Raw genomic sequence first — 19,544 nt, 5'->3', positions numbered from 1 at the left:
GGCTGGCAGCGGTGAGACCCCCCCCCCCCCCCCCCCCCCCCCCGCCCCACAACCTTCCCAGGCGCCTGGGGGTGCCCCCCACCACCCCCCCCCCCACCCCTAAATCCCCCGTCTCCCCCCCAGGGCTCCCTGTCGGAGGGCGCGGGGGCCGCCCTGCACGCCCTCAACCTCCTGGCCATCCTCTGCTTCCCCGCCGCCGTCGTCCTCGCCGTCACCTCCATCACCCCAGGTGAGGGGACGGGGACGGGGGACGGGGGGGGGATAAAAGGGGGCCCGATCCGGCCCCCTCCCTCTCTTTCTCACCGCTTTTTCCCCCCCGTCTCCCCGCAGTGGGGGCCGTCTTCGCCCTGGCCGTCTACACCGTCCTCTTCCTCAAGCTCTTCTCCTTCAGGGACGTCAATAAGTGGTGTCGGGAGAGGAGGGAGGCCGAAGGGACCCCCCCGGCCCCCCCCGGCCACGGGCTCGGCCGCAGGTACGGCAGACGCGGGGCTCGTCCCACCCGCGGCGGAGCTGGTGGTGGTGGCGGGGGGGGGGGTTCACGGTTCCCATTTTTCCCCCCCCCTCTCCCAGCTCCGGGGCCAACGAAAGCCAACGGGGACGTGGGGAAGAGCGAGGTCACCTACCCGGCCAACCTCACCTACGGAAGTAAGCGGGACCTCGACCCATTTTTTTTGGGGGGGGGGGGTGTCCCCGGACCCCCCCAAGGGGGTTGGGGGTGTCCCCGGCTCCGTAGCCCCACGTTTTTCCCCTCTTTCCCCCCCCCCCCCCCCCCAGATCTCTACTACTTTCTCTTCGCGCCCACCCTGTGCTACGAGCTGAATTTCCCCCGCTCCCCCCGCGTCCGCAAGCGCTTCCTCCTGCGGCGCCTCTTCGAGATGGTGAGACCTGGGGGGGGGGGTCCTGGGGGGGGGGGGGGGATTAAATCCTGCTTGGGGTGGGGGGGGGAAACCTGCCCTCTGCTGCTGCAGCAGGACTGGGGAGGGGGCGGCCCTGAGATGGGGGGGGCTCTTTGAGGTGGGAGGGATGTTGGGGGGGGGGTCTCTGAGATGATGGGGGGGGGTCGTTGGGATGGGGGGGGGGGGCGGTGTGTGTGTTCCTTGAGGTGGGAAAGGACGATATGGGGGGGGGGGGCGTCCCTGAGACGGAGGGGGATGACGAGGGGGTGCCCCGAGTTTGTGGGGGGGGGTTTTGTGTGTCCCTGCGGTGGGGGGAGGGGGGATGATGGGGGGGGGGGGGGGGTGTCCCTGAGGCAGGAGGGGACTGGGGGGGGGGGTTGGTGGTCCCTGAGACGGGGGGGGGGCCCCGCTGACGGCTCCGTCGCTGCCTCTCTCTCTCTCTTCCAGCTCTTCTTCATCCAGCTGCTGGTGGGGCTGATCCAGCAGGTACTTTTTTTGGGGGGGGGGTGTGTGGGTGTGTGGGGGGGTGGGGGTGTGTGTGGGGGGGTGGGGTGGGGTGGGGGGTTATCTGCCCCCCCTCCCCGCGCAGGGGCCGGGGCTCCAGCCCACGGTTTTTCCCGTTGCAGTGGATGGTGCCCACGATCCAGAACTCCATGAAGCCCTTTCGGGTGAGGGGGCCGGGACCCCCACGGCCTGGTGATTTTTTGGGGGGGGGGGGGGGGGAAGGAAGGCTCTGTCTCTTTACCCTCCCCCCCCCCCAACTCCCCCCCCCCCCCCCTCCCATCCCGAGCCTGCCCCTCAGTGGGGCAGAGGCTGCCTGGCCCCCCCCACACCCCCCCCTTGCCCTCTTCCCGGGCTGGCGCGGCTCTGTGTGCCCGGGGGGGGGGTGTGTGTGTGGGGGGGGTGTATGTGTGTGGTGGGGGGGTGGCGGGGGGGGGGGTGACGGCAGCCCCTGCCTTTGCAGGACATGGATTATTCCCGCATCATCGAGCGGCTCCTGAAGCTGGCCGTGAGTAGCCCCCTTGCCCCCTACCCCGAGCCCCCTGCCCCTTTTGGGGGGGGGCAGGGGGGGCCAGCCAACCCCCCCCCCCGCCAATACCTTCTGGTCCCCCCCCCTCTAGGTCCCCAACCACCTCATCTGGCTCATCTTCTTCTACTGGTTCTTCCACTCCTGCCTGAACGTGGTGGCCGAAGTGATGCAGTTTGGGGACAGGGAGTTTTACAGGGACTGGTGGTGAGTTGGGGGGGGGGGGTGGGGGACACGGGGGGGGGGGGGGGGGGGGACGACACGGGGGGACAACGACACGGGGTGGGGGACGACAGGGGACACCCAGGACGCGCGCACCCAACGCTGTCCCCGAGAGCAGGGCCCTGCCTGGGCGTGGGGTATTTTTTTTTTTTTGGGGGGGGGGGGTGTCCCAGCGGTGTGGGGTGGAGCTGGGGGGGGGGGGGGGGGGGCAGAAGGCAGCAGCAACCCCCCCCCCCCCTCCGGACGCGGCTCGCTGCCTCCTCTTCCTCAGGAACTCGGAGTCGGTGACCTATTTCTGGCAGAACTGGAACATCCCCGTCCACAAGTGGTGTCTCAGGTGGGTTGGGGGGGGGACACGGGACTCTCTGCGTCCCCCACACCCCATTCCCTGGCGGGGGTGTGTGGAAGTGGAGTTGGGGGGGGGGGGGGGAAGCTGCGACGCTCCTGGGACCCCCCCCCCAAGCGCTAAGCTGGGGGGGGGGTTTGCCGCCGCTGCCCCTCAGGCACTTCTACAAGCCCATGCTGAAGCGGGGGGCCAGCAAGTGGGTGGCCCAGACGGCCGTTTTCTTGGCGTCTGCCTTCTTCCATGAGGGTCAGTGCTTCCTCCCCCGGCTCTTGGGAGGCGGGGGGGGGGGGCTGTCTGGGCTGCCCCCCCCCCCCCCCCAAAATGCTGGGGCGGGAGCTGAGCCCGTGTCCCCCCCCCCGCAGTATTTGGTGAGCGTCCCCTTGAAGATGTTCCGGCTCTGGGCGTTCATGGGGATGGCGGCTCAGGTGAGCGCGGCCCCCTGGGGCTTGAACCCCTTCTTTTGGGGGGTGCGGGGGGTGGAGCTGATGCTGCCCCCCCCCCTCCCCCCCTCTCCAATCCCTTCCAGATCCCGCTGGCCTGGTTCGTCTCCAGGTTCCTCAGGGGTACTACGGAACGCGGCCGTCTGGATGTCCCTCATCATCGGGCAGCCCATCGCCGTCCTCATGTACGTGCACGACTACTACGTGGCTCAACTACGAAGGCCACCCCTGAGGGTGTCGTCCCCCCCCCCCCCCCGGGGGACGGCGACGCACGCGGGGACACTTGGCGCCGCTGCCAGCACCACACACACAACCCCCCCCCCTGTTTTCCCCCCCCCCCAACTCCGGCGTCACCGTCCTTGGGAATTGAATGTCGGATCAATGCAATAGCCCCCCCCCACCACAACGTGGGACGCACACACGGCCCCCCCCCCCCCCCACCTCTGCCCTGGGGACGAGGGGGTGGCAGGGGGCACAGGAGGGGGGAGGCAGCTGTCCCCGTGTCCCCCCCCCCCCAGCTTTAAGTGGCCGAACGGCGGCTGTTTTAAGGCACTTTAAGGGACTGTCCCCGCACCGCGACTGTCCCCTTCCCTCCCTGTCACACTCCTGGGGATGGCAGCGGCTGGGGGGGGGGATGTCGTGTCTTGCCCCCCCCCTGCCCACAGCCCTGCCCTCTCCTTTTGGTGGTGGTGGTGGTCGGGGGGGGGGGGACGACGACGGGATGGGACGGGACCCGGGGACCTGCTGCTGCCTCCCGGCCTCACTCAGCCACTTTTTAACCCTCCCAGATTCTATCTGTCAAATACCGAGTGATTAAAGTGTCTTTTTTTTTTTGGTTTTTTCGTGTTTTCTTTTTTTCTTGCCCTTTTTCCCCCCCCCCCCCCCCCCTCCCCCCCCACAAGCCTGGCCCCGGCCCCCTTCCTCCCTCCCACCCCTCTGCTGATGCAGTGGGACAGGAGCGGGGGGGGGGGGGACTTGGGGCGAGGTGGGTGGGGAGGGGGGGGGGGGGGGTTCAGTCCTGGCCTGGGGAGGGGGGGGGGGGCAGTTTGTGTCCCCACCCTGGTGGTTTTATCCCCCCCCCACCACCACCTTCCCCTGAGCAGGGGCAGCTCCTACCCCCTTGATGCCACCTCCTACCCCCCCCAAGGCCGCCACAGGGAGCTCCCAGCCCCAGAAACTCCTGCCCCCCCCCCCCATCACAGAAGGGTTGGGGTGGGAAGGGACCCTCAAAGGCCACCCAGTGCCACCCCCTGCCCCGGGCAGGGCCACCTCCCACCAGCCCAGGTTGCCCAAAGCCCCGTCCAACCTGGCCTTGAACCCCTCCAGGGATGGGGCAGCCACAGCTTCTCCGGGCAACCTGGGCCAGGGGCTCAGCAGCTTCATCGTGGAGAATTTCTGCCTTATTTTTAATCTCAATCTCCCCTCTTTTGGTTTTAAACCCTTCCCCCTCGTCCCGTGGCTCCCCTCCCTGCTCCAGAGTCCCTCCCCAGCTTTCCCGGAGCCCCTTGAGGGCCTGGAAGGGGCTGGAAGGTCTCCCCGAGCCTTCTCTTCTCCAGGCTGAACCCCCCAGCTCTCTCAGCCTGTCCTCCCAGCAGAGGGGCTCCAGCCCTCCCGGCATCTCCGGGGCCTCCTCCGGCCCCGCTCCCGACACCTCCGTGTCCTCCCGATGTCCCCGGGGCTGGAGGCAGCACTGCAGGGGGGGTCTCCCCCGAGCGGAGCAGAGGGGCAGAATCCCCCCCTCGCCCCCCTGCCCACGCTGCTGGGGATGCAGCCCAGGCTGCGGGGGGGTTTCTGTGCTGCCAGCGCACGCTGCCGGCTCATGGGCAGCGTTTCCCCCCCCTCCCCAGCCCCCCCAAGCCCTTCTCTCAGGGCTGCTCTCCATCCCCCCACCCCCAGCCGGGGCTGGCACCGGGGCTGCCCCCCCCCGGGGCAGGACCCTGCCCTTGGCCCGGTTGGAGCCCAGGAGGCCGAAGGCTCCCAGGCTGGGGGGAAGAGCAGGACCCCCCCCCCCCCCCAGCCTCAGAAGCAGCTGCCGCTCCCGCTGTCCTGTTAGGGACATAGAAAATAAATTTTATTATTCATTTTAGATTTCTACACTGTAGTTGCATCATCACTAACCATGATCCTCATGAGAAGAACGCGGCTAACTCCGTACCCCGACACGGACACAACAGAGCTCAGCCTTGGTCCATCGCCAGCGAGCGCGATACCGTTACTGCACAGAGAAGGGGGGTGGGGGGGGTAAAAGGAAAAAAAAAAAAAAGGAAAAAAAAAAAGGAAAAAAAAAAGGAAAAAAAAAGGAAAAAAAAAAGGAAAAAAAAAGGAAAAAAAAAGGAAAAAAAAAAAAAGGAACCTCCATTTTTCCTCTTTTTTTTTTTTTTTTTTTCCCGGCCCACCCCCCCCACCCCCCTACTCAACAGAAATAAAAATAAAATTCCGGAGCGCCCTCCTGTTTCCCCCCACCCCCAAAAAACCCCCCAACCCGGTTTCTGCCCGCGGGCAGGGGCGGCCGGAGCTCGTGGCTGCGGAGGGGACGACGGGGGGCAGCGGGGGCCCAAGGCAGGCGCGGCGGCGGCGGCGATGGCGGTGTGGCGGTGACGGCGGCGGCGGCCTCCGTCGAGCCGGGCGGCCGAGAGGCGAGTTTCAGGGTTGGGCGCCCGCCGCGGCGGGGACCGGCGAACCCAAAGCGTTGGGAGAGGAGATGACGGGCGACGCGGCCAGGCCGCCCATGGGCTGGGACGCCGCCAGCGAGGTAATACCTGCGGCGGGGTGCGGGGGGGGGACGACACACGGACAGAGAAAGAGAAAAGAGGAGGGGGGGGGGGGAAACGCGTCAGGAGAGCTCAGAGATGGGGGTGCTCAGTCCCGGTTGTGGGGTGGAATGGGGGTCTCGGACCCCCCCCCCTGCCCGCGGGCTCCGGCGCTCACCTGCCAACATACTGGAGGAGCTGACAGGGGTGTTGGTGGCCGCGAGCCCGGCCGAGGTGCCGATCCTTGCTGGGTCTTTCGCTATGGGATCTGCGGGGTCGGGAGCCGAGGATGGCAGGGAGGAAGGCAAAAGGGGTCAGCGAAGGCTCCCCCCACGCCCAGGGGGGTGCCGGCGCCTCGTCACCCCCCCCCCCCCCCCCATCCCTTCCCCACCAAGAGACAGCCCCGCCGTTGGATGGAGGGGCGGCAGGAGGGAGCCGCGGAAGGAGCGGGAACGCCGTCGGCGCCAGCAGCGAGGAGGAGGAAGGAGGTGGGTTGCGGGGGCAGAGGAAGGGCCGGGGGAAGGGAGAGCGGCGGCCCCGAGGGGGTGGGGGGGTGGGGAAACGTACAGAAATAAGGGTGCTCCATGGCGTCCCGGGCAGTGAGTCGCGTCTGGTGGTCGTAGCGCAGCAGCTTGTCCAAGAAGTCGAGGGCCTCGGTGCTGACGAGGTGCTGGTTCTCGCTGTGCACGAAGCGCTCCCATCGCTTCCGCGAGTGTCTGCGAGGAGGAGGAGGAGGAGGAGGAGGAGGAGGAGAAGCATCATCCCCGAGCCCTCGGGCTCACCTCCCGCGCTGCCCTCTCCCCTCTCCTGCCCTCTCCCCTCTCCGCGCCCAGACACTGGCCACCGTGGCCGGTACGGTACGGTACGGTATGGCCGGCGCCGGGCCGGTTGCGGGAAGCGGGAGGCTTTGGGGGACGCACCCACCTGCCGAGGATGTCGTTGAAGCGGGGATCGAGCTCGATGTTGTACTTGTCGATGTAGTCGTACAGGTCCTCCGTCCCCAGCACCTTGGCGATACGCACGAGCTGGCAGGAGCGGGGAGAAGGAGCGACGGTGAGGGGGGGACGGAGGGGACGGGGGGGGGGGGTTCCTGCCAGCCCGGGGCTCCCCCAGCGAGGATGCGGCCCCGCGGAGCTCCGTGGCTGGGGACGGAAACGCTCCCGGCCCTCTCCAGGGAGGAAAGCGAAGGCGAAGCCTCGCAGCCCTTCCCTGGGGCGGCTGGAAGCCGCGCGGAGGCGTGCGGTGAGCGGGGACGGGGGAAACTCGTTCCCGACTTGCTCCGGGGCCCGTGTTGCGGAGCCGGAGCGGAGCCAGACACCTGTTTTTCCCATTTCCCCTCCTCGCCCCGAGGGCGGGTGCAGCGGGGAGCCGGGATCCCACAAACCTGCGGGCCCTTCTCCAGGCTGCGGTGGGGTAGAGCCACGGAATCACGGAACGGTTTGGGTGGGAAGGGAGCAGGGCCACCTCCCACCAGCCCAGGTTGCCCAAAGCCCCCTCCAACCTGGCCTTGAACCCCTCCAGGGATGGGGCAGCCACAGCTTCTCCGGGCAACCTGGGCCAGGGGCTCACCAGCTTCATCATGGAGAATTTCTGCCTTATTTTTAATCTCAATCTCCCCTCTTTGGGTTTAAAACCCTTCCCCCTCATCCCGTGGCTCCCCTCCCTGCTCCAGAGTCCCTCCCCAGCTTTCCCGGAGCCCCTTGAGGGCCTGGAAGGGGCTGGAAGGTCTCCCCGGAGCCGGCGTTTGCCGGCTGAGCTCATGGGAGCCGACACAACCGGGAAACACCAGCCAGCTCCGAAGGCGCCGTCCCATGAACCGTCCCCCCGCCCCCGGCAGCAGCATCGGTTGCAGTAACCAGAACAGAGCCCAGGCCCTGAGCTGCCCTTCGGCTACAGCCCCTCCTGCGGCGCGTGGGTCAGGCAGGTGGCTCCTCTTAGCGCCTCCCGGTGCAACCAGCGCCTTGCTCCACTGCCCAGCCACCCCCAGATTTACCTGCCGGGTCACCCGCTCCTCCCTCGGATGGAAAGCAGAGGGATGGGAGAGGCAGGGAGCACCCAGACCCCGGCGTGGGGAAGGGATGGAGACGAGACCCCAGCGTGTGGAAGGGATGGAGATGTGACCCCAGCGTGGGGAGGGGATGGAGACAAAACCATGGCGTGGGGAAGGGATGGAGACGAGACCCTGGCGTGGGGAAGGGATGGAGATGAGACCTTGGTGTGGGGAGGGGATGGGGACAAGACCCCGGCATGGGGAAGGGATGGAGATGTGACCCCAGCATGGGGAGGGGATGGAGACAAGACCTTGGCATGGGGAGGGGATGGAGAAGAGACCTTGGTGTGGGGAAGGGATGGAGATGAGACCTTGGCACGGGGAAGGGATGGAGATGTGACCCCAGCATGGGGAGGGGATGGAGACAAGACCCCGGCATGGGGAAGGGATGGAGACGAGACCTTGGTGTGGGGAAGGGATGGAGATGAGACCTTGGTGTCGGGAAGGGATGGCGGTGAGACCTTGGAGTGGGGAAGGGATGGAGACGAGACCTTGGAGTGGGGAAGGGACGGAGATAAGACCTTGGCACGGGGAAGGGATGGAGATGAGACCTTGGCGTAGGGAAGGGATGGAGATGAGACCTTGGCGTGGGGAAGGGATGGAGATGTGACCCCAGTGTGGGGATGGGATGGAGACGAGAACCCGGTGTGGGGAGGGGACGGAGACAAGACCCCGGCATGGGGAAGGGATGGAGACGAGACCTTGGAGTGAGGAAGGGATGGAGATGTGACCCCGGTGTGGGGATGGGATGGAGATGAGACCCCGGTGTGGGGAGGGGATGGAGACAAGACCACGGCGTGGGGAAGGGATGGAGACGAGACCTTGGCATGGGGAGGGGATGGAGAAGAGACCTTGGTGTTGGGAAGGGATGGAAATGTGACACCAACATGGGGAATGGGATGGAGAAGAGACCCTGGCGTGGGAAAGGGATGGAGATGTGACCCCAGTGTGGGGATGGGATGGAGACGAGAACCCAGTGTGGGGAAGGGATGGAGACAAGACCACAGCATGGGGAAGGGATGGAGACGAGACCTTGGAGTGAGGAAGGGATGGAGATGTGACCCCGGCATGGGGATGGGATGGAGATGAGAACCCAGTGTGGGGAAGGGATGGAGACAAGACCACAGCATGGGGAAGGGGTGGAGATGAGACCTTGGTGTGGGGAAGGGATGGAGACGAGCCCCCGGTGTGGGGAAGGGATGGAAATGTGACTCCGGCACGGGGAGGGGATGGAGACGAGACCCCAGCACGGGGAGGGGATGGAGACAAGACCCTGGCTGTGGGGAGGAGACGGAGAGAGACCGGCGCGTTCCCAGGCTCTCCGGGGGTGTCTGCGGCCGGAGGGGGTGACGGGGGGCAGCGGGCAGGGTGCTGCCCGGGACCTCACCTGGTCGTAGTTGTCGTGACCGTGGAAGAAGGGCTCTTTCCGGAAGATCATGCTGGCCAGCATGCAGCCTAGACTCCACATGTCTAAGCTGTAGTCGTACATCTGGAAAAGCCGAAGGAGAGAGAGAGGGGAGGTCAGCGAAGCTCCGGGAGCCACCGGGGGGGACGGGGGAAGACGCGCTGAGCCCCCTCCCGGAGGACGGCAGAGAGCAGAGGGACGGTTTCGGGTACCGCCGCCGGCGGTTCCGCACTCGGCTTTGCCCCCGGGACCGTCCCCAACACAAGCTTCGGGTCCAGCCCCTGGACCGGCCTCGTCCCTCTGCCGAGAGCAGCCACCCCGAGGGCTCTTCGGAGGGTGGCACGTACTGGCTTTTATTCCCATTTTCCCCATTTTACTTCACCCCTTGGCACAGATTGAGCCCGGGATGGTTACACCGATCGCCTGACGAGCTTTCCCGGCCAGCGTGGGCTGTCTCCTCGGCCCGCTCACGCGCAACCGCGGGTTGCGACCCGCCGGGCACGTGTCTGGGTGCGGGACGCCAGCGGCATCTCCGCAACGAGCCCTCTGCTCTCGTGGGCCCCGCCGCCACGTACCTGATAATCTACCAAGAGCTCCGGTCCCTTGAAGTACCGGGAGGCCACCCGCACGTTGTACTCCTGGCCGGGGTGGTAGAACTCCGCCAACCCCCAGTCGATGAGGCGCAGCTGGAAGAGACGGGGAGAGAGCACCGTGGGCGCAGGGACCCGCGGCCACGCAGACCCCCAGGCCCACGACGACTCGCCCGCCGCCCTGGGCGCGTTTGCCACCGCCAACCTGCCTCTGCTCCGCTCTCGAACCCGCCGGGATCCCTTTGGACCCCAGGGGACTCGTGGCCCTCCCCAGCTTCGCTCGTTAAAACCTGCAGACGACGCCAGGTCTCCGGTCCGTCGGCCAGGTCGTTAAAATACCGAGTAACACCCGGCCCGGGACGTCCCCGTGGGACCGCTGAGCGCTGCCTGTCGCTTTGATGGCAAACCACTGATAATGACTCTCTAATTGTGGCTTTCCAGCAGCTTTACACCCGCCTCAGTAGGCACCCAGCACAGGAGAGACACGGAGGTGTCGGAGCGGGGGCCGGAGGAGGCCCCGGAGATGCCGGGAGGGCTGGAGCCCCTCTGCTGGGAGGACAGGCTGAGAGAGCTGGGGGGGTTCAGCCTGGAGAAGAGAAGGCTCCGCGGAGACCTTCCAGCCCCTTCCAGGCCCTCAAGGGGCTCCGGGAAAGCTGGGGAGGGACTCTGGAGCAGGGAGGGGAGCCACGGGACGAGGGGGAAGGGTTTTAAACCAAAAGAGGGGAGATTGAGATTAAAAATAAGGCAGAAATTCTCCATGATGAAGCTGGTGAGCCCCTGGCCCAGGTTGCCCCAAGAAGCTGTGGCTGCCCCATCCCTGGAGGGGTTCAAGGCCAGGTTGGACGGGGCTCGGAGCAACGTGTTCTAGTTGAAGATGTCCCAGCCCGTGGCAGGGTGGTGGGACACGATGGCCTTTAAGGTCCCTTCACGCCCAAACCATTCGGTGATTCCGATTCTAAAACGCCCCCCAGGGCGCGTTTCCCCGGTTGGCTTACGCCAGAAGTCTCACCGGCACAGAGCGACACGACATCTACCGTCCACCAAGAGCCTCCCCAGCGGTTTTAACACTGATCTGGGGAGAAGGCAACGTTGCCGGCCCGGCTCAGCCGTCGGGCGAGCTCGGCGGTTAGGAGAAAACGCAGCCGGTTGGCCGCCGGGCGATACCAGGGCCGCGACGACGGGGAAGATTTCAAAGGGCACGGCGCCCAAAGAGCACGGCGGGGAGGGCCGGGGTTGGGGGGTGGGGTGTTCGGCCCCTCCATTCTGATAACGGGGGCGTTCCCCGGCCACACGAGCCTTTGCCCGTGCCACGGGGAGACGCCCGGCTCCCCCAGTCCGAGACGGCGCCTTTTTGAAGTCCTTTTTATTGCGAGGTCCCAGCTGGCCGGTGGCTAGAGAGGCGCTGGAAGAAATCTAAAGTTACATTTACGAGCCCCAAACAAAGAAAGGGAATTTACTGGAGGCAGGTGCGGGTTTTATGGATCACCTGTATTTCCAAATCCCCCCCCTTCCCTCCCCGCGCTGGGGCCCAGATGGGGACGTCGAGGCAGGGCTCTCCTGCCCCGAATCCCGGCGCGGGAGGGCTGGTGCTGCCGGAGAACGGGGCGGGATCACGAGGAATTCACTTTTGCTGTCGAAACCGCGAGGGTCCGCGGCAGCTGGAGGCGGGATAAGGGTGGTTTGAGCCCGTGCTGGGCGGGAGCACTGGGAAGGATTGGGGGTGAAAGTGAAGGGCCGGTTCTCTTGCTGGGACAAAGGCTCTTTGCCGGGAGCCGAGCGGCCTCAGGGCAAGAAAGACATTGATTGAGGGGCTGGAGCGTGGCCAGGGAAGGGCAACGGAGGTGGCGAGGGGTTCTGGAGGAGAAGGGTCTGGAGAACTTGTGAGGAGCGGCTGAGGGAGCTGGGGGTGTTCAGCCTGGAGAAAAGGGGGCCGAGGGGAGACCTTCTCGCTCTCCGCAGCTCCCTGAAAGGAGGGGGCAGCCAGGGGGGGTCGGGCTCTTCTCCCAAGGAACAGGCCACGGGACAAGAGGAAACGGCCTCCAGTTGCGCCAGGGCAGGTTTAGGATGGATATCGGGGAAAATTCCTTCATGGAAAGGGCTGTCGGGCGTTGGAAGAGGCTGCCCAGGGCAGCGGGGGAGTCGCCATCCCCGGAGGGATGGAAAAGCCGGGCAGACGCGGCGCTGAGGGACGCGGGGTAGCGGTGGGTTTGGGCAGCGCTGGGTTAAGCGTTGGATTCCATGATCTGAAAGGTCTTTTCCGGCCTCGAGGACTCTGCGATTCTACGACCCTAAGAGCTCACGGCCTCTGCTCAGCCTGCGGCAGCGAGAGCAGGAGCCCAGCAGGGCACGGCTGACCCGCTCCCCTCCGAGAGGGAACCAGCCCCCCGCTACCTGCAGCCTCCCCCTTTCCCCAGGGAGCTGGTCCCGGGGCCAGCGGGGCCCGGCCGTACCTTTCTGTGCTCGTGGTCAATCATGACGTTGTGTGGCTTGACGTCTCGATGCATGACACCCATACTGTGACAGTAGTCCAGCGCCTGGGGACAGAACGGGGGCCCGTCAGAAAACCTCCCTCCGCCCGACGAGGCGGCGGGATGGGGCAGAGCCCGCAGCCGGAGGCGGCGGAAGACGGAGCCTCAGGCTGCTGGGGGAGGAAGCCAGCCCCCCGCGGCAGTGACGCCTGTCCTAACAGCACGGCCGCGTTCCCCGGGGACCTCCAGATCTCGGCTCTATTCCAGATCCTGCGCAGTCGCCTCCGGCGCGGAGCCTCCCCGGTGTCCGGCATGTACCGTCACCTCTCCTGGGAGGAGACCACTAAAATCGGCGCTGCAGCTCCCATTGCCCCGGGCTTTCAGCCCCCCACCCCCCCCCCCACCCCCCCCCCACCTCCATCCCCAAAAATGACCCCTTGAAGCCCAGCCCAAACCCAAGAGCTGGAGCGTGACCCAGCGGCGGTGAGGGGACAAACCCCGTCTCCCTCTGCGGCCCCGCGCCAGCCCCACCGCAGGAGACACCGCGCCGAAGGAGACCTCGTTCAGAGGCTGCCACGTCCCTGCAACGCCTGCTCCAACCGAAGGCCGGCAGACGGGACGCTGGGGTCAATCCTGGTCGGTCTCTGCCGGTGGGAACGGCTGGGACAGCTAAGGAATGCTCTGGGAGAGCGTTTCCGTGCCCTCGGTCCCCCGCCCTGGCTGACCACCCGAGCGGGCTCCAGCACAGCCCCGGCCCCAACGGCAGCGTGCCACCAAGGCCACTTCCAACCGCACGTCCCAGCGGAGGCCGAAGTCTTGCAGGAAGCCGGGGAGATAAATAAGGCGGCTTCTGCTTCTCAAGGACAGGGTGACCTCGCGCTCCGAGCCGCTCACCAGCGCACCCCACAGCCACCTGCCTCTGAGCCCAAGAAGCCATCCCACGTGGACGGCCGGGCAACGGTCCAGCAGGGCGTTAGTAGCCAAACGGGCTTCGCTCTCTCTCCCTCCTGCTCCCACACGCAGAGTCCCTCGGGGCGGATTTAGCAGCTTGGGCGAGGGTTTTCTCTGGGAGCGTGGATTTCCCAGCCGCTCCCGGGAGCTTACCTTTAGGATTTCATACATGTAGAACCGTATGTCAAAATCCGAGAGCGTCTGGTACAATTGCTGGAAGAACGGAGACAAGGAGCAGGTTAACACCACACGGCGCGTTTATCCACCGCTCCCGGCGGCAGGAGCCGGGCTCCTGCTGGAGGCACCAGCCGCCGGCGCAGGACGGACACTTGTGGAGCCGCGACTTCAACCCGGAGGCGCTGACCGGCCAGACGGCACCCGGGCACCTTTGTAGCCTCTCTGTACCCCGAATTTCCCCACCTGGCAACCGCCGGCACACCACAGGGAGAAGCCGGACTCTCCGTCTGACTAACCAACCTCCGGAGCGTCCGTGTGCCCTCCCCGCTTCCACCCGGGAGGGGACCAGGCAGCTCCAAACCCTCACCGAAACCCAGCACCGGGAAGGATTCGGTTTCCCACCCGGAGGACAGGGGATGAGGATGAGAGCGCGCGCCTCTCCGCCCTCGCAAAACCCCGAGGGCAGAGAGAAATTCCCCAAGGCAGGCCAAGGACAAGCCTTGGGGCCAAGAATCGGGGGGGGGGGGGGGGGGGAAGGAAGGGCCGCATCGGGACTTGGCGTGCGTTAATTACCCACTGAAAACGCAACTCGGCAGCCGCGGGCGAAGCAGCTGCTGGTTCACCAACTCCTCCAGCCCACCGCGATAACCCTCCTCCCCTCTCCTCCCGCTCAGCCCAGGCTCCAGGGACACCAGCCTCAACTAAGCCAAGGTTTCGGCCGGCAAATTGGCCAACGCCGCATTGCGAATGCAAGCCCGCGACGGCCAACCGCTGGGGCCGACGGGAAAGACCTGGGGATCCGCCGGGACCATCAGCGGACACCGGCACTGTACCCCTGGCCCTGCCCTTAGCTGTGAAACGTAGAGAAGAGCAGGTGGCCACAGCCCCAGACCCCCCGGCCCCTCGGAGGCAGCGGTGCCAGCCATTCCCGTGACGACCGTGTGCCTCTGGAACAACAGGACCGTTCCCTCCCCAGCAGCAGAGCGGGTCGGGAACGCCACCGGTAGCCAGGGCGCAACGCCCGCTCTGCAGCAGGGCCCGGCTGAGCTCTCCCGGACACGCCAGCGTCGGATTCGGGAGGTTGTCGGCAGCGGGGAGGGGGTGGTGGGGGGGCGGGCGGTCGCTCACCTTGAAGTCTGTGTTGTTGACGTGCTCGAAGACCAGGGCAGGCGTCCGAGACTGCGGGGTAACGCCACCGGTTCCAGAGACAGAAAGAAAAGAGAGAGGTTTAGTCGTCTTCCTCGAGGCAGGAGGGGCGCAGAAGGGGGCAGGCAGGGGGGGGGGCAGCGGCCCCGTGTCCGGCCCCGGGACCCCCGGCACCCCCAGGCACCAGCTGCTCTGGGGAGCGCTGCCTCGCGTTTAGCGGCATCCGGAGGCGACGGGAGCTGGGCCTTTACACCACCGCGCGCTCTCCCGCTTCGCGCAAACCCATCCGACTCGAGACCCCCCCCCACCTCTGGGCGCTGAAAGCTGGCTCGGGACGAGGTGGGAAGCAAAGGAGCTGGTTTCTACGACCGGCGCCTGCCGGCACCGCCGGAGCCGGTTACGGTTACACCCGGGGAAGGGGCTCCCCCGTCTCACAAAGGCTTCAGGGAAACTCGGGCAGAAAGGAGAAGGGAGCAGCGAGGGGAGCCGTACGCGGAGGAGGCACACGGTCCGTTCCTGTCCCCCCGCCACAGGTCGCCGAGCGAGCTGCTGCCGCGGGTCTCACGCCGCGGTTTTCTGGCTTGGTTCTGTAGGGCTCGACTTTGTAGGGCCCGATTTTGTCGGGCTCGGTTTTGTCGGGCTCGGTTTTGTCGGGCTCTCCCCACCCTTTCCCCTTTCCCTTTGATCTCCTCCTCCTCCTCCTCCTCCTCCTCCTCCTCGCAGCGGGACGCAGGACCTTCCCGGGCAAGACTCCCAAGGTCTGCGTGCAGGGAGAAAACCCCCTCCACTCCCCCACCCCAAAATCCTCCGGCCCGCTGCTCCCCAAAACCGCTGCCCACCCCGACGCCGAGAACCTGCCCCCCCCCCGGCTCCGTTCCCCGGGGCACGGCCCCGCTCGCCGGCCGTGAAATCCGCCCGCTCTCCTTTCCCCGCCGCGCGTTCTCTCTCACCCCAAACGTCACCGGCGGCGCGGATCCCGGCTGGAAAAGGAGCAGCGGAGCGAGAGCCTGTCCCCAGGGCCCCCCGGGCGCTGCTATCTCCCCACAAACAGCTGCCTTTCGCGGCCCCGGCAGAGGATTAAAATTGGCTCCCGTACGCCCCGTTAATTCACCCTAACGCAGCTTTCTAACCGGGGCGGCAGGCGGCACGAAGTCACGGGGGGGCCTCGGAGAAATTCAGCCGCGCCAACGCCAAACACCCCGGCTTTTTATCAGCCTGCCCACGGAAAACTCGCCCTTCCGCTGCCAAAAGCGCGTTTCTCCGAGACCCTCCGGGTCCTGCCGAGCGCTGCCGGTGTCGTTGTCGTCGTCGTGTCCCCCCCCCCGCCCCGCCCCGCCCCTGGCTCCGAGCCCGCCGCAATCCGGCAATCCTGCCCCACATCACACCGGCCGGATCAGAAACCAGCAGGGACAGTGGGATACCCCGGCTCCGAGGTATCCCAGAGAAGTAAAAACCTCCCCTGGGCAAGAGCCGGCAGACCGGGAAGCGCCACGAAAGGGAAGATGATGGTTTGGGGAGGAGCGAAGGGTCTCGGCGCCCGGCAGAGCACCGAGGCACGAAGGCGGGAGCAAAGCATCCCTCTGCCTGATCGGTTTGACGGCGGCACAACCCCAACCTCCTCCCGTTCGCCGCCGATCCACCCACGTTGGCCGCCGCCCGGCCTTCTCCCCGGCCTTCGCCGAGGCGGGGAGCGGCAGCCGGCAAAACGGATGGCAGCCTGACGAGGCACGTGCCGAATCCAGCCAGCGTTCCCCAAGGATGGCGGGGAGATCCCTCCCACGCTGCCTCCGACAGACGTGCCAGCGCCCGGCAAGGCTCTCCTGACAAAACGCCAAGAGCCGGGTGGTTTGAAAGCCAATCGACCCACCGGGGGAGAAGGCAGCCCTTGCCCCCAGCCGCTTTTTTGGGACCGAGCGCTGTAGGCACAGCCCTTCCTCCACCTGCCACCGCCGGATCAGCCAGAAACACCTCCTTCCGTCCCTACCCTCTCCTCCACCGCCTCGGTATTGCCTCAGCAGCGCTCCGGCGGGGGAGCAGGCGCGGAGATCTCCCCGGGGCTGATTTCAGCTGCCGGACGGGTGCCAAGCGGGGCAGGGAGCCCGTCCCAGCTCAGGGAACGACTTAATCCAAGGGGCGGGAAGGGCTCCGAAGGACCGAGGTGTGTCCGGTTCTGGGCACCTCAACACGAGAGAGATCTCGAGGTGCTGGAGCGAGGGCAGAGGAGGGCAACGAAGGCGGTGAAGGGCCTGGAGAATAAATCTGATGAGGAGCGATGGAAGGAGCTGGGACTGTTTAGTGTGAGGAAGAGGAGGCTGAGGGGAGACCTCATCGCGCTCTACAGCTACTTGAAAGGCCGTTGTAGAGAGGTTGGGGCTGGTCTCTTCTCACGGGTCACCAGCGATAGAACACGAGGGAGTGGGTTCAAGCTGCAGCAGGGGAGGTTCAGGCTGGACATGAGGAAGAAATTCTTCCCAGACAGAGTGGTCGGACACGGGAACAGGCTGCCCGGGGAGGTGGTGGAGTCGCCATCCCTGAAGGTGTTTAAGAGCCGTTTCCACGTGGTGGGGGGGGATGTGGCGCAGGGGAGAACTCTGGAGAGCGGGGCTGATGGTTGGACTCCATGATCCCGAGGGTCTTTTCCAACCCAAACGATCCTATGATTCCACGGCTCCCCCCGCACCCCGCCTGCCGGCCGGGGGTGTCGGAGCTGCCCCCTTCCCCCCCGCCGCCCCGTCCTTACCACAGGGTCTTTCACTATGTCCAGCAGGCTGATGATATTGGGGCCTCCTCGGAGATTCTCCAGGATTTTAATCTCCCGCTTGATCTTCTTCTTTTTCACAGGCTGCCAAGAGAGGAGACAGAGCCGGTTACCGGCGGACACCCCCCGCCGTCACGCACAGCCGGGGGAGGGCGGAGGAGGAGGAGCGCGCGGTTCTTCCCTCGTGCTACGGGAACCGCGAGGAGCGGGTACGTTCTCCAGGTCCCCCCAGCCCGCGTCTGGGTTGGGGCAGGGGGGGAAGGTCTGACCCCCCCCCACTTTGCCCCCCCGAGGAGGGTGGCTCTGCCCTGACAGGGTCCCCAGCGTCACCCGGCCCCACGGGTGGGAGAAGGGAGGGAGCGTGATTCCACGCCACCCGAATCACCCCAGGGAACGGCGTCCCGCCGGCTCGTCCCTCCTACGGCGCTCCACTTCCGAAGGAACCGAGGTTCCCGCGGGCGCGGGGAGACCGTCGGGAGATTCTTCTACCGCAGCGAAAAGTTTTAAAGATCAAGCTTCGTTTCTTCGCGTCCCGGCTTAAAGCCTTCGGGCGAAGCTTTGGAAAGAGTTACCCAAGAAAAGCAGAATCCCGTGAAAGGGCTGGAGCAGCCCAGCCCGCCCGCGCCCCCGTCGCCCCCCGGGGCTGTGTCCCCGCCGTCGGGACGGCTCTGACGTACCGCCAGGACCCGAGGCCCTCTCCCGCCTCTGAAGACGGGACGCTCTTTCTGCCTTTCGAGCTGCCTTTCTGCTTCTCCGGCGCGGGCCGGCCAAGGTAACACGGCAAATATATTAACGAGGGCATTTCTCACTCGCCACCCGGCCCCAGCTTTTTCTTAACGTGTTATTTCTCTCGTGCTCCTTAATTGCGATACTCCTCCCACCTTCACCCTTCCTCTCGCGACGGCAGGATTCTTAAGGCCGTCCCCGTAGTCCGTAACTCGTGCAACCCTGTCGTTACACAGGGCTTAGCGCGACCACAGAAATTAGCTTGCCACCGCAAGCTGACGAGCCTAAAGGCGGCCCGTGAGCCTAACGAGCGATGAGACGGGAGAAGCAGCGCTGCCGGCCGCCTCTTGCGTCCTGCCCGAGCTCCCGGGACAGGCGGGTGTCCCCGTGCTCATCCCCGGGGCAGGAATCGGCTCCCACTCACAGGGCTGAGCCATCAGGCACCGCAACGACCTCCCGTTGCGCGACGCTGCCCGGCTCATCCCGGGAAAGGTCTCCGGGCTCCACTTCCCTCGCTGGGCGCAGGGAGCGGCGCTCCACGAATCCAACACGGGGATTTTATCGACTGGGATCAGAGCAAGCCGAGAGCCGGTGCTGAACCGGTGACGTCGTGACCCAAAACAGGCCCAAAGAAAACCCGCTTCCCCTCGAGCAGCCGCGGTCCCGGAGCGCCGGGGACGTCAGGATGAGATCGCCACCCACCGCCACCTCGCAGCGGTGACACCAGCGGGTGACAGAGAGGGAGGGGAAAGGGGACACGGGCGCGGAACGTCCGTAGGAGGCTGGGCACAGGACTCGCCTTCTGCCTCCACCGCAGGATTGCAATCCCCCGCCGCCCCGCTGCCGTCTCTGGTTTGTGTTACCCAAGCCAACCCGAGCCACGAGTTCCCCCAAGACAACTCCGCGCCGGCAGCCAAGCCCATCCCTGCCTCCGTAACTCCGGTTTGCTCGGGAAGGAGACGAGCTACTAGAAACTTCTGCCTTGGGGGATCGATGTTTTCCCCAGCCGAGATAAAGATCGCCCCAATCGCCACAGGGGCGAGGGCAGGAAGAGGTGAAGACGCGGAAGCGCTGGCAGCGGAACAGCCCCGCGAGCAAACACACCCACCTTGAGGATTTTCACCACCACTTTCTCGTTGTTGGTGATGTTGATGGCTTCGAAGACTTCACTGTATTTGCCCCGGCCGAGTTTCCGCACGAGCTGATAGTCGTCTTGGTTGCTGTTGGCGAAAACGGAGAAATAAAGGGATGAGGAGGTTGCGGGCGGCTCGAAGCACAGCCCTGTCGGCTTTACAGACAGCGCTTCTCCCACGGGAAGGTCACGGATCTCGGGGCGGGTGGGGGGGGTCAGAACCTACGGAACCTGGAGCGTACCGCGGTGCCGAGGGACGGAGAGAAGCGGAGGAGGGTGCAAACCGACCGCCGACCCCCTCCCCGGCGAGCACGGCCGCAAGCGCCGCCGGCAAAGCGCCGGCTCCGCAGCTCCCCGGCGGACACCGGACCTCGCAAGGCGTCACGGGGAGCTCGGGGACAGCCACCCCCTCAGCGCTGGCACGCACCGCAGCCCCGCCGGCAAACCCCGCCGGCGCGCC

At 66.2% G+C, this 19,544-nt stretch overlaps 2 protein-coding genes across 7 annotated transcripts in view; one reads left to right on the top strand and one right to left on the bottom strand.

Annotated features, from left to right (window-relative positions):
- DGAT1 (diacylglycerol O-acyltransferase 1) overlaps positions 1–3,769 on the top strand; it is a 4,856-nt gene extending 1,087 nt beyond the window's left edge. The window contains 13 exon segments of the mRNA XM_074573568.1: positions 124–229; positions 331–472; positions 571–645; positions 775–878; positions 1,344–1,382; positions 1,523–1,564; positions 1,861–1,905; positions 2,018–2,130; positions 2,417–2,482; positions 2,649–2,736; positions 2,854–2,916; positions 3,018–3,058; positions 3,060–3,769. Coding sequence (XP_074429669.1) covers positions 124–229; positions 331–472; positions 571–645; positions 775–878; positions 1,344–1,382; positions 1,523–1,564; positions 1,861–1,905; positions 2,018–2,130; positions 2,417–2,482; positions 2,649–2,736; positions 2,854–2,916; positions 3,018–3,058; positions 3,060–3,321 — 1,186 coding nt within the window. The 3' untranslated portion in view covers positions 3,322–3,769.
- Positions 3,770–4,975: 1,206 nt separating this feature from the next.
- Positions 4,976–19,544, bottom strand: part of LOC141739899 (casein kinase II subunit alpha-like) — a 39,273-nt gene continuing 24,704 nt past the window's right edge. For 3 of the 6 annotated variants that reach the window (XM_074578108.1, XM_074578109.1, XM_074578105.1), the window contains 11 exons: positions 19,061–19,172; positions 17,209–17,310; positions 14,451–14,501; positions 13,299–13,358; positions 12,177–12,260; positions 9,712–9,822; positions 9,119–9,220; positions 6,606–6,706; positions 6,249–6,397; positions 5,860–5,949; positions 5,155–5,690 (listed from right to left, as the gene is read on the bottom strand). In XM_074578108.1, coding sequence (XP_074434209.1) covers positions 5,575–5,690; positions 5,860–5,949; positions 6,249–6,397; positions 6,606–6,706; positions 9,119–9,220; positions 9,712–9,822; positions 12,177–12,260; positions 13,299–13,316 — 771 coding nt within the window. In that variant the 5' untranslated portion in view covers positions 13,317–13,358; positions 14,451–14,501; positions 17,209–17,310; positions 19,061–19,172 and the 3' untranslated portion in view covers positions 5,155–5,574. Of the gene's footprint in view, positions 5,691–5,859; positions 5,950–6,248; positions 6,398–6,605; positions 6,707–9,118; positions 9,221–9,711; positions 9,823–12,176; positions 12,261–13,298; positions 13,359–14,450; positions 14,502–17,208; positions 17,311–19,060; positions 19,173–19,544 lie in introns of all 6 variants that reach the window. The other 3 variants (XM_074578106.1, XM_074578107.1, XM_074578104.1) reach the window with 2 other exon arrangements.

The sequence above is a fragment of the Larus michahellis genome, chromosome 2 (genome assembly GCF_964199755.1).
Source record: "Larus michahellis chromosome 2, bLarMic1.1, whole genome shotgun sequence".
NCBI classification, from domain to species: Eukaryota; Metazoa; Chordata; class Aves; order Charadriiformes; family Laridae; genus Larus; species Larus michahellis.
Note: the sequence above shows the minus strand (reverse complement) of the source record. Positions and strands in the feature narration are given on the sequence as shown.